This window comes from Leuciscus leuciscus, assembly GCF_965113295.1.
Source record: "Leuciscus leuciscus genome assembly, chromosome: 24".
NCBI classification, from domain to species: Eukaryota; Metazoa; Chordata; class Actinopteri; order Cypriniformes; family Leuciscidae; genus Leuciscus; species Leuciscus leuciscus.
In genome coordinates this window covers 27,755,429-27,769,244 of record NC_138723.1, presented here as the reverse complement: position 1 = coordinate 27,769,244, position 13,816 = coordinate 27,755,429, and the positions used below count along the sequence as shown (strand labels likewise).

Genomic DNA, 13,816 nt, shown 5'->3' with positions numbered 1-13,816 from the left:
GTTTGATCTTTTAATATCACTGTCTTACTACATTAGTACTTGGAACAAAGTTGGTAAAAAGGGCTGGCGGGTAGTGGAGGAAAGTCTTGTTTTGCCCTCCACGCGGGCGTTGATGTCACGTGAAAACTACGAATTTAACACTCCAGTCAAGTCTTGCCACATTGATTTATATAGCACTTTCTTAATGATAGAATGCTTAAAGGGATACTCGCACTTTTTTTGGAAATAGGCTCATTTTACAACTCCCCCAGCAGGCGTAATGATATGACGCAGCGCCTGAAAATAGGTCTAATAGGTTAGACAAACTTAGTCCCGGTCACGTTGGAAGTTACCGAGCTGGGGACTATTTTCAGGCGCTGCGTCATATCATTACGCCTGCTGGACTCATGGTACGGCAGCAAAGTTTCTTGATTATTACGCAGGAATGAGAGTATAGTTCCTAGCCATATCAGCCTAGAAAATCGCAACTTTTCATTTTCCGTCGGTCTTAGTACACGATGTAACTACAGAAGTCAAGTTTTAAATAGGAGAAATATCTAAACTCTTTGGTCATTTTTTTGAGAGAGATGCTAATGGTCCTGTCCGATTCAATGATCTATGCTAAGCTATGCTAAAAGTGGTACCGCCAGACCCGGAGTTCGGCTGAATGGATTCGAAAACGGTAAGACTCAACTGTTTAACTCTGCGGGAGTTGTAAAATGAGCCTATTTCCAAAAAAAGTGGAGTATCCCTTTAAAGTCAGCATGAAACATAAGTTGCGATTGTCTTTTCTTCCGTATTTTGGCATATATAAACGTTTTTTTTCTTTTTTTTTTGCTATGATCTCATGTGAGGGACAGGTTGTCCCGCTCTCATGCCGAAAAACACATCATCAGAGAAGAGAAGTCACTGCAAGTGGGACGGGAAGTTATTTTGATTATGGATAACGAGAATTAAAAAACAAAACATGACGTGCACGGATAAATCATTTGTAATACTGCAATATTCCATAAACATTTTTAAATGGTGACTTTAAAAGCAAGCAGCTTTACAGTATTAAACATGAAAAAACCATTACTTTCTCTTTCGATTAGAATTACAGCTTCAATTTCTACTATTAAGCGACTCTCCAGTGAGTTCATGTTTTAAAATCACATTAGGCCTCGACGAACTGAACAGAAGAGATGAACCATGAAGAAAGGAGATTTCCACGGCAAAGAAGGCGGAGCCAACGGTCAACGGTAGTTCGAAGGTGTTCATGAAGTTGGTTTTGGGCAAGATCCCGAAACAAACTCCAAACTAACTTTGTTTTGGCCTGATTTAGCTTTGAAATGACATCACACCAGTTTGTCCTTCGATTTCACTTTAAGTATATCAAGTGCAATGTGGACTAGACTTTATGCTAAAATCACACTCACTCACACACTCCACTATATACTCACTCTGCACAGACGCAGAGGGGGGCGGGGTCGGGGGGGAGGAGGGCTGGGGAGGGGGGGCAGAGGTTTGGGAGGAGGTCGACTCGGCCGGAGCTTGCGGGACAGGTGCACGGCCCACACTGCTCACCAGATCTGTGAACCGGGCTGAGTGGGTCGGGAAAGGGAGGAAAGCATTAACCCATCATGGAAGACAGAGAGATGGAGAACATGTCAAGAGATGAAAAGGAAATGAATGACAGCAGCATCAGACAAATAACAAGATGCACGGGGCAGTTGCGTCCGACTGAAGGGGGTATGTGTCAATAACAAGGGTAAACGGGCCGGATGACAGTATGAACAGGGTCCATCGTTAAAAGTTCGCGTTTTTCTAGTTAATTACCTAAGGGAATAAATTAAACATCATGCACATTCACATTATAATAAGTTAGATCAGTAGCCTAGAAAAAGCTTTAATAGGCTCATGGGGCCGGACTTATTAACAACATACAGTATCTGAACACTACTCACTATATCCCAATAACTCCTCTATTACTGGAAACTTAAAAGTTATAAAGCATAATACACTGTCCAAATCGCATAATAAGAACCATAGCTGACAGCTTAAAAAAAAATCACTTTATTATTAAATTACTTCATTTAAAAGTCTAATTAATGTAATATTAAATGAACAATTAAATGCATCATAGATTATCAATATTAATGAATAATTCATTATTACAAACTAAAAAACATTTTTCAACACATTATTAAATTAATAAATTAAGCTTTAAATTTAATAATTTAATTTAATATTAAATTAATAAATTAAGTAAATTAAAACCAATTATTATTATTAAATTAAGTTAGTTTATTCAATATTTAAATATTAAAATGAAAATGATTATTATATAAAATACAAAAACAGATCAATATTAATATTAATTCAAAAATCATTAAAACGAACAATTATTACACACAAATTACAAATTACTGTAAAAAACAAATTTTTAAATTAAAATACTTTAATTCTTAAATGATTACATTCATAATTATTGTTAATAATAATTCTTATTATTAAAATGAATAATGTTAATATTGATTATTAATATTATAATTACAATATTAACAATTACAAAATAATTACTTAAATGACATTTCAACTAAATAATGCAACAGCCAGAAAGTTGATTCTGGCCCCTGTGCATGAGCATGATGGCTGGGGTCTGCAGGGGGCGCTGTACTCACTCTGCAGGATGGGGGTCTGTGGAGGGGACTGGGTGGAGAGAGCAGCGGCTTCAGTATCAGGCCCGGTCGAGGGTCCTGAGCCCCTGCGGGCGCAGCCCAGGATGTCGGTCAGCTTGGTGGCTGTTCACACATCGGGGGGGGTGATAGTGATGACCGATGGCAGGTGGGAACAAGATGATACTAATGATACAGATTCATCCAAACTCATGCATCTTAAAGGCACAATATGTAAGATTTTTGGATTAAAATATCCAAAAACCACTAGAATATATTTTGTTGACTTATGTACTTTACATTATCCCAAATGTTTTCAACAATGTTTAAATCCAGAGAAATCAGCCATTTTAACCAGTGTAATGGCCCATGTCATTGCAACGCCTGTTAAAGGGATATTTCACCGCTGGGAAGATGAGTGTATTTAAATCGGGTCATTTATGTAGTAGAAATGTGAAATTATTTTAGAAGTTGGTGCCTTCTAGACTGAGAAAAGCCAGAAAATTTATTTTTGGCTCATGTGGATGAAAGACAACAACTCCCAGAATGCACTTGCTTCGCTGCCCTACGCTTCACTCCCGAGCCACGCCTACCGGTTACAGAGGGCAGTGTCGGGAGAAATGATACAGCTAGGGTACTAGTCGACTCGAAACTGAAAAGACAGCGTTTTATCGTGAGATCCCCCTATGGGCGGGTTGAAGACATGCGGGACGAGCTCCTCCTACTGGCTGGAGTCTCTCGCCTCTGGACAAAAAAGCCTCTGATGATCATGACGCTAAATGACGATTTTTGCGTCATCTGAGGTTTTTTTCCAGACACACAATACAGAAATCTCTCGTCTCAGGGGGACATGAGGGAGGGAAGCACGGTCATTCGAAAATACTACCGGGTTTCGACTGATACAAAGCTTAATGCTAATCGGTGAAGTATCCCTTTAATGACGTCATATCCGCGTTACCGGTTTTACTTCGTAAAATCCGTGGAAACACCACAGACGCTTTTATATATTACGTGTTTTATTAGACAGGTTTGGATGCCTTTATTGATAGAAAACTAATCATTGGTATGTAGCTCAACACGGCTAGTCTTATTGTTTGAATAGCTTGTTTTCTTGATTTACTGTGAGTAACAGGTTTGTACCCAAAAAGTAAATAACTATAAACACTCTTTTGTCAAGTGGCTAACATAGCAAAATCAAAAAGAGTAATACAGCATTTTCTCCACCATACAATGTTTTAAAATGAATTGCATGCCATTTAGCAACACAAGTCATCCAGGTTTTATTAATATGATATCAATCTAGCTTACTGTAGTGTGCAACAAGTGTCTCATAGCGAACGCACAGAGTAACATTATAAGATAACAGTACCCCACAATTTTAATTCATCAGATAAAGATGACCTGTATGAGTAGTAAATCAGCACTTGTGGCTGTTTCAGCCGAATAAAATAAAATAATGTGAATTTAAGTGATCAAACGTAACTGTAACTAAGCTCAAGTTCAGGGAAGGACGAGGCGAACGCTAAACGCAACTTTAACTCGGCTCTCGGTAGTAACGTTAATAAAACTTTAATACATTAGCTCATGCATGAACACGAGTCCCGTCGGATTGCTTTCCCACCTCCCATGATTCCACACTCCTTCACTGCATCATCAAGCTACACCTGTGTTACTGTTTTAAATTAGCTACTGAACCTCTAGCAGTGAAACTTACGTACTGTGCCTTTAAAGGGGTGTGTGTACAGGTAAAGTGGATGAGTGCATGCCATTACATTACAGTACAGCGCACGGGAAACAGCAGGGAGTTGATCAGCAAGAGATAGGCCCTGTCCCAAATGGCACACTAAGTATGCATGTTCAGTCTTGTGGACTTACAATGGCTGCCGTGTGCGCGTGTCCGTTAAGTCCATGAGACCGTAGGGTGTCCCATTTGTCATTTTAGGTTTCAGAAGGGTGCTCGCGTGCTTTGCGGTCGATATGCACCCTCGATGCGCACTTTTGCCGGACTCATAGGAAGACCGCGAGTGCTTATGGTGGTGCATTTGGGACAGGGCCAAAGTGGGTTGCTTTCATTAAAGGGGATATTTACATTTTGAACAGTCTTTGCTCTTTGGATGCCACGGTGATCAAAACCCCTTCCTGTAGGGCTTCAGGAAAGAAAAGTTCAAAGTCTTTTTATCTACACTTATTAGGGGTTAAACCCCAAAATGAAAATTCTGTCATCTTTACTCCGCTTCATGTCATTCCAAAATCATAAAACATCAGTTAATCTTCGAAACACAAACTTTTAATGAAACCTGAGAGATTTCTGTCCCTCCAATGAAAGTCCTGGTAACCAAAAATTAAAAGATCAAATAGGTCATAAAAGGCATGTAAAATTAATCCATATGAATTGAGTGGTTTAATCCAATTCTTTTGAAGAGATACGATCGCTTCGTATCGGGAGGTTTTTCTGAGCTTCAGTGTTTACCCAATGTATGTGTGTTTATATGTAAATTAAAGCCTAAATTAAATCAGTTCATCATATAAAGTGAGTGTATCTCTTCACAGAATTTGGATTAAACCGCTTGATTCATTTTATGACGCCTTTATGACCTTTTCGGCTCTTTTAAATTTGGTTACCTGGACTTTCAATGGAGGGACAGAAAGCTCTCAGGTTTCATTAAAAATATCTTCATTTGTGTTATAAAGATGAATGAAAGTTTTATGGTTTTGAAATGACATGAGGGTGAGTAAATGATGACAGAATTTTTAGATGAACTATACCGTAGCAACTCTTGAACAGTCTTCTACGCCACACATACCTATCGATTAATAAAGCAGAAAGACCACAGACAGCATTGTGCAAATTACACTAGACCTTAAACTGTCTGTTATTACCCAAATTGATCATCAACCCATATTTTCACATCTATAAGTCACCTCAAGAGGAGCAAAACTCAACTGGAAGCGGTTTATTTTTCAGGGATTTGCTGAAGTTAGTGAGCAGAGCGCTGATAGATGCCGTGCAAACCAGCCAGGCCAAACCAAACGAGTGCAGACCAGTCATTCTGAGACTTACAGAAGATGGCGGGGGCGGAGCCGGCTGGTGATTGGCTGACTTCAGAGTGGGCTTTAATTGAACTGCTATCTAGGCTCTTCCCTATTGAGCGGGAAGGAAAAGGTGGGAAGAGATTGGAAATATCAGACTGAGAAAGGAGGGCATGCAAAGACGGAACATGGCACAATATTGAACAACAGGACTGCAACCTATTATTGAGGCTGAGACTTTTACAGTAAAGACCCGCTCACTTTTGAACACGACATTTCCACACAAAAGTGCGCAAGGTGAACCAACATTGACTCGTGTGAATAAAACACACATAGCCTTAGCCCACATCTCTCACATTTCTAGTGTTCCTTGAGATAAAAATACCTTCAAGGTGCCCTGGAACGTGTCGCCCAGAAGAGCAGGATGGCAGAGAGCAGAAATACGCCAACACTTCTTATGTAATTTACAAAGTCAGAGGAAGTCATGAGGCCTGTCAGCTGAACCTCAGGGTTATTATCTCACAACAATAGTAGACACGAATTACATTTCGGTATAAATAAATGCTTTGGATTTTTTTGTATATGGACTGTTCAGGCTTGACCTGATAGGAAACCAGACAGATCAAAGTTCAAAGACGAGGCATACCTGTGACTGCAGCAAATACACTATAGCCTACTTAAATATATATATATATATATATATATATATATATATATATATATATATATATGTATATGTATATGTATATGTATATGTATATATATATATATATATATAAATATAAATATAAATATAAATATAAATATAAATAAATAAATATTCTATTTTAATTATATAATTTTGCCTATATAAAAAAAAAATAAAAAAAATAATAAAAAAAATCATATTGTTTTTGTCATTAAAAAAAAGAAAAAGCAATAATCCATTTGAGGCCATGCTATACAGTGATTTTACCATGATTAAAGAGGTTTTATACATGTTTATAGTCATGATGAAGTGTTCACAACTCATTATACTTTCATAACGTGATAACGTGTAACATACACTAGCGTTCAAAAGTTTGGGTTTTTACATATTTTTGAATAAGTCTCTTCTGCTCAACAAGGCTGCATTTATTTGATCAAAAACACAGTTATATTGTGAAATATTATTAGAATTTAAAATGGCTGTTTTCTATTGTAATATGTTTTAAAATGTAATTTATTCCTGTGATCAAAGCTGAATTTTCAGCATCATTACTCCAGTCTTCAGTGTCACATGATCCTTCAGAAATCATTCTAATATGATGATTTGCTGCTCAAGAAACATTTCTGATTGTTATAAAATTTGAAAACAGTTTTTGTGGATAAATTTGTTCAGCATTCTTTGAAAAATATAGTTCAAAAGAACAGCATTTAAGATATTTTGTAACATTATTATTATTATTTTTTTAAACTTTAGATCAGTTTAATGCTGTATTTGAAAACAAAAAAATGCACGTGGCTTGTTTTTATCCATCAGGAATTTACTAGATTATGAAAAGGGCTTGATGTCATCATCAGAAACACAGTCCTTAGTAAAATCACTGCGAATGCATGGACTCATGTGGCGTATTGCTTTAATAAAATGCAACCGAAACGAACAGCACTCACCTTTGACGTCTTCATCCTCAATGGTGGTGTTGCTGCTGTCTGAAGATTCCTGTACGACAGACAAAAGCAAATCAGTGTCTGACCTCACATCTTCATTAACACACACATTTATACCAACAACGAAATACTTACTCAACAAACAGCAACTAACTCCAATAAAGCACGACCAATACTACCACTGAGACAAATGCATCATCACCACAAATGAAGTTGTACATATGACACTTCAGATGAATGACACTGGCAACAGTAAAGTAGACAGTCGCGGGCTGATCTGAGCTCTATATCTGAAGTGGGTTTAATCTCAGGCTCAGCCACCTGGTGAGGCTGTAACACAGCCATTCAATGAAACTCAGATCCTCTACGCTCTGTTGTGCATCTCCACATCTCTATCCCAGATGGCAGCATTGAGAACGCAGCTGCACCCTCCTCCCCTCTGCATATGCATGTAACCACCCACACACACACACACATTTAGCTTCTGATATATAACAAATGCAAATGTTTGAGCCCCCGTCTGCTTGTATTTCTCTCTTCGGGTTCCTGTGTGTGTGTTATCAGCCCACCGCAGCACCGTGAGGGTTTGAGCCACAGACAAACGGACGGTCACACTTCACACAGCTGTGGCCATGCATATGAGGACGGGCGTCCGCCATTATAAAGGCAAGATAGGAAACTTTTTTTGGGTAAGAATCGGAAAGTCTGATTGGATAAATGTAGTTAGTAATCTTTAATAAGAAAGAAACTGATAACAGTATGAGATATTTGTTAAAAAACACATTTAGCTGTGGTTCTCATATGGGAGATGCAGGTTCAGATCTGGCTTGCGTCATGCCCTGATTCTATTCTACATCTAAAATAACTTTTATTAGCATAAAAAAATTGCGTATTAAATATTGTAAATAAACAAAGACTTCAAAATACTATATTTGCTAACAATCTGAGTTGGAAACAGTAATCAAGGGGGGTGGACACTATCTTTCAAAAGTTTGGGGTCACTAAGATTTCGTTTTTGAAAGAAATTAATACTTTTATTCAGCAAGGATGCATTAAATTAATCAAAATGGATATTTCAATTTCAAATAATGCTGATTTTTCTATTCTTCAAAATATCCTTTTTTTATAATAGTTTCAACAAAAGTACGAACCGTTTTCAACATTGATAATAATCAGAAATGTTTCTTGAGTATCAAATCATCATATTAGAATGATTTCTGAAGGATCATGTGACACTGAAGACTGGAGTAATGATGCTGAAAATTCAGCTTTGATCACAGGAATGAATTACATTTTAAATTATATTCAAATAAACAAAAAGTTCCTTTAAATTCTAATATTTCATAAAATTAGTGCTTTTACTGTATTTTTGATCCAATAAATGCAGCCTTGTTGAGCATAAGATTCTTCTTTCCAAAAATGTTTGGAATTTACCGACCCCAAGCTTTTCAGCAGTAGTGTAATTTTTCTTTTCTTGCAAATGTATCATGTTATGGAAGAAAAATGCATTCTGAATGCAGTTTCGAGTTGACTTTTTGATTCATTTCTGCTTAAAAACATGAATAGCATGGGTCAAATGATTAGACTGAACCATTAGTTTCACTGTTTTAACTGAAACAATTAACATTGAACACCGTACTAAACACCACACTCTTTCTCAAACACTTTCCCATCTTAATGCGAGTACATGCTCAATCAATCAATCACAAACCCAAAACAACAACCTCGCTCGCACCACAGAATAAAGACTGGCAACAGACGACAGAAGCAGAGAGAGGAAGAGAGAGAGAGTGGAGGATGAAAGAGAAGAGGATGGGGAGGGAGCTGAGGAAGGATGTACCTTGATCCCATCCGCTGGGTTATGGATAACAGTGGTCTGAGGCTCCTAAAGAGAGAGAGAGAGAGAGAGAGAGAGAGAAAAGAGGAAGAGGAGGAGACAGCGAGAGAGTGAACGAGAGGGAAAAAGACGAGCAAAATGAGATGGAGGTGAGAGATGGCAAGAATAAAACAAGTGTTAGCAAAAAAAAAAGAGGAGAAATGTAGAGTCTCAGTTAAAGCGAGAGAGAGGAGGAGGAGGAGGAGGAGGAGGAGGAAGATGATGGAGGTTATTAGTCAGAGGTGGCGCTCTGGTTAAAGTCAGAGGACAGCGAAGGTCAAAGCCCAACATCTGAAGCCAGTCCAGAGATGTGAACGCATTTAATCCCAGTCCAAACACTGTCGAGCTAATGAGGAGCTCAGCAAATCCACAACTTCTTGAATAACATTTTAAAGTGCCCCTATTATGCTTTTTAGGATATCACCTTTCATGTAGTGTGTGATATAGCTGTTTGTGAATCTAAAAGGTCTGCAAAATTTCAAAGTGTATGATAAATGGAGTTATTGTCTCCCCCCCCCCAAATAAAGAACCGACTCTAAAGTGCCTGAAATGAGTCTTCAGTAATTCCAGGTTTGTAACAAATTTGGGCCACACTTTAGTTTAGGGTCCAATTCTCACTATTAACTAACTATTAACTACGACTTTTGCTTCAAACTCCTAATTACTGCTTACTAATAGTTAGTAAGGTAGTTGTTATGTTTAGGTATTGGGTGGATTAAGGGATGTAGAATATGGTCAAGCAGAATAATGCATTAATATGTGCTTTAAAAGTACTAATAAACAGCCAATAGCCTAGTAATATGCATGCTAATAAGCAACTAGCTAATAGTGAGAATTGGACCCTAAACTAAAGTGTTACCCAAATTTGCATAATTCCCGGCTGTGATCTTCATTGGCTGCCCGCAAACATCGTCTACTTTGACCCTCAAACGCTGTAGTTGTAGCTGAGGTGGATCTGGAGCTGAAGTTCAGATTATGGTAATAGGCGTTTCATTTCCTGCAAGCGGTTGACCAATCACAACAGACTGGGTCTTCTGACCAATCAGAGCAGAGCAGGCTCTCAGAAAGGCGAGGTTTAGAGAGACCAAATCCTTTATTAAACTGTTTCAGACACTGTTAGAAAAGAGCTGATGCTGCATGTATATTGTGAAAATTAAAGTGTTTTTTGACCTTGGATGCATGTAAACTTACTGTAGAGGACTCCAAACAAAATAAGGAACCTTAAATATGGCATAATTAGGGCACTTTAATGCCAAGTGCTTTCAATTTAAAACTAAATATATATAAAATCACAAAGATATAGATCCAGTTAAACAGGCTAGACTAGTGCACTAACAGCCTTTTAACAGAGTTTTGCTCTTTAAACTTAATAAAATGTTGAAAACCTGCAACTAAAATGGTCTATAATTGCAACTGGACAGTTAAGTCACACTTCAGACTATGTGTGAATATTATTGCATTACATCAGGGTTTCCCAATCTGGGGTATGTGAGTCGATGAAAAGCTAATAATTAATTAAATCATAAAAATGCCAGATTAAAATAAATAAATGTATAAATAGAAACAAATCAAAGTAAAAGACTTACAAAAAAATGTGTTTGTTTAACTGCATGGACATCAGTCATCAGAAAGCTGTGAACTTGTTATGTTAAATGATCAAAATATTAACTTTAAATATCAGGGGAACTTCAAGTAAATATCTTAGATCAGCTGACAAAAAAGTTTGGAAATCCCTGCATTTTACAAATTAAATAATAAAAAAAAAAATAATAATAATAAATAAAAAAAAATAATATATATATATATATATATATATATAATTTTATTTTATATATATTTTATATATATTTATATAATAGCAGTTTAAGAAAGTTAGCACAAGCACACTTTTCAAGCAAAACATTTTACAAAAAAGATTGTTAGGTCTGAAATTAAGTTATGTTTTCAAATGCCATTTCATTTTTATATTTTGTTATCTAATGCAATAACATTTGGACATTTTTGAAATGTGACTCAAGTGGCCAAATACACGTTTGGAGTCACTGCATCTCTCAAAAATCAATGCAATTGTGAGACTCTAAACAGATATTGCAAAAAAAATGTTTTACAAACAACATGAAATTAGACAATATTGTACTGGTCTAAATCACACTTGATTCAGTACAATAATAGAAATAATTTCAATACGTCAGACTTTACAGCATTAGGTCACATAAAAAAGAAGCAAAAATGCACAGACACATTCACACACAAACACTTATATTTAAAAGGAACATCATAACGGCCATAATGAGTGTCAAAAACAGTGTAAACACAAAGAGCCAACGTCAAAGTTTGGTTGGCTTGCCATTGATCCAAACACACAAATGTTGTCCAAACAACGTCCATGCACACTCAACACACATCTTTATGAAAACATAAAGCTAATGACGCTCTAAGCATCAAAATTAATCAAATTTGGACTATAAAATCATTGATCATAACATTAACTCGATGACAAAGATGAAGATGCAGAGACACACAGGGTCTATGACAGGTGGCCTGAGACGGGCCAGACGCTGACACAGACAGACATGTGTGAGACAGGAGAAGGAAGCCAAAGTGACAGACGAGTCGGAGCGAGAGAGAACAGAGAGGAATAAGGAGGTAAATACCAGAGCAGGAGAAGGGACGTTTCCTTTGGGACTGGTGACTATGCTGTTTTTGGCACTGTTTGACACTGGCTGTGCAGAACACAAAAGAGTGTTAAAGGGTGTCAGTGGGTGTTTAAGGACGAGAGGACAGAAAGAGAGAGAAATACAGAGAGAGAGAGAGCAGGGGTGATAATGTGTTCAGTGGTGAGGGAGTAGATTGTGTTTTAAATCATAATTCATAAACTGTCTTGGAGATACATTGAGTGCCCTTTGTTCATCATTTCTAAATCATTGTAAATTTAGATTAATCTCATAAAACCTATCAAGTACACTTCCATGTCCACATCACATTTCCCAACAAAATAATTACAATTGATTACATTGTACTGATGGAAAATCCAGTTAAAACCAGTTTCTGATAGCTGGTTTTACATGGTTTTTATGTGGTCCAGGCTGATCATTTGATGGTCCAGATGGTTAACCAACTGGACTACCAACCAGTAAAGCTGGTTAGAGCTGGACCACAGCTTCTTCAGCTTAAGATGCAATGACCTGTTCCCAGCACGCTGAATGAAAGCATTCAAAATCAAAATAAAGAAAGCAAAAAGTTCTGAAAATCTGTGCTTGGTCCATTGTTTTCTTAGAGAAAGATGCAGAAGGAAAGCACAACTGGAGGAGAGTCCTTATGAAGCTACGGGAAGTACAAGCACAGACAACATCAGACAGACACAGACGCAAGGAAGCGATAACACAATCTAAAACATACACTACAAAGGTCAACATTGACTCGCTACAACCCTCCATATCATAACTAACGCCAACACAAACACACTACGGCAGGTCTGAAGACCCTCACCTGTGTTTGAGGAGTCATTTTAATGCCATCTGACCCTTTAAATCAATCGCTTGGCATTTGAGCAAGAGAAGAATCAATATAGATCATTACAGAGGAAGAGTAGATTTATTCGACATTATGCATTAAATGACACAAAAGCCCAAAAGGATGAGCAAATGAATGAATGGATAAACAAGAGTGAGATGAGAAAGGGATGGAGGGATAAAGAGATTAGGATTAAATATCATTCTCACCATGTACTGAACGGTGGAGCTGGATTTCCGTTTCTGGGTGGAAAGGAGGTGATGGAGGGATGGAATGAGAGAGTTAAATACATGTTATGATGAACGCTGAGATGAACATTAATCACACAGAAACGGACAGACATATGAGAGGGAGGAAGGTTGAGATGAAGTGAAGCAAGGTGTGGGTTTTTGGCAAGAAAGTAAACTTGTCTGGTGGATAAAAGAGGTTTTGATGTGGTTTAATGTACAGAAGAGCCCTTAAGGCATTCACTTCTCATTCTCTTCTGATTCTCTTCTCATTCTTAATAACCTGCTGATGGGAGTCAGTGCAGGAGTTGACAGAACCGTTCCTGTATCTCTACACTCATAAGCTTATTTTCAGAGAAAAAAAAAAACGTTCACGGTTTGATAGACCGAACAATACAACGATAGATAGATAGAAAGAACAATAGTGCAATAGATAGATAGAAGACAGAACGAATGAACGAAATAGATAGATAGATAGATAGAATGAACGAACAAACAAACGATTGATAGATTTCATGAACAAACGAATGAACGAACAAACAAACGATTGATAGATTTCATGAACAAACGAATGAACAAACAAACGATTGATAGATTTAATGAACAAAAATAAAACGATAGATAGATAGATATAGAGATAGTTAGATAGATAGAACAAACAAATGAATGAACAAACAGACGATTGATAGATTTAATGAACAAACAAATGAATGAACAAACAAACGATTGATAGATTTAATGAACAAACAAATGAATGAACAAACAAACGATTGATAGATTTAATGAACAAAAATAAAATGATAGATAGATAGACAGACAGATAGATAGATAGAATGAACAAATTAATGAACGAACAAACAAACGATTGATAAATTTAATGAACAAAAATAAAACGATAGATAGAT

General features: G+C 37.0%; 1 protein-coding gene and 1 long non-coding RNA gene across 51 annotated transcripts in view; one reads left to right on the top strand and one right to left on the bottom strand.

Moving 5' to 3' along the window:
* camk2b2 (calcium/calmodulin-dependent protein kinase (CaM kinase) II beta 2) overlaps window positions 1–13,816 on the bottom strand; it is a 78,477-nt gene that overhangs the window by 10,326 nt on the left and 54,335 nt on the right. For 7 of the 50 annotated variants that reach the window (XM_082158033.1, XM_082158036.1, XM_082158001.1 and 4 more), the window contains 6 exons: window positions 11,826–11,894; window positions 9,136–9,180; window positions 7,299–7,347; window positions 5,698–5,778; window positions 2,643–2,762; window positions 1,422–1,562 (listed from right to left, as the gene is read on the bottom strand). In XM_082158033.1, the coding sequence (XP_082014159.1) occupies window positions 1,422–1,562; window positions 2,643–2,762; window positions 5,698–5,778; window positions 7,299–7,347; window positions 9,136–9,180; window positions 11,826–11,894 (505 nt within the window). Of the gene's footprint in view, window positions 1–1,421; window positions 1,563–2,642; window positions 2,763–5,697; window positions 5,779–7,298; window positions 7,348–9,135; window positions 9,181–11,825; window positions 11,895–12,893; window positions 12,927–13,816 lie in introns of all 50 variants that reach the window. The other 43 variants (XM_082158000.1, XM_082157994.1, XM_082157989.1 and 40 more) reach the window with 17 other exon arrangements.
* Window positions 5,790–6,348, top strand: LOC309489358. Its single transcript, XR_014202391.1, has 2 exons — window positions 5,790–6,229; window positions 6,262–6,348. It is a non-coding gene; the product is annotated as an uncharacterized lncRNA (long non-coding RNA).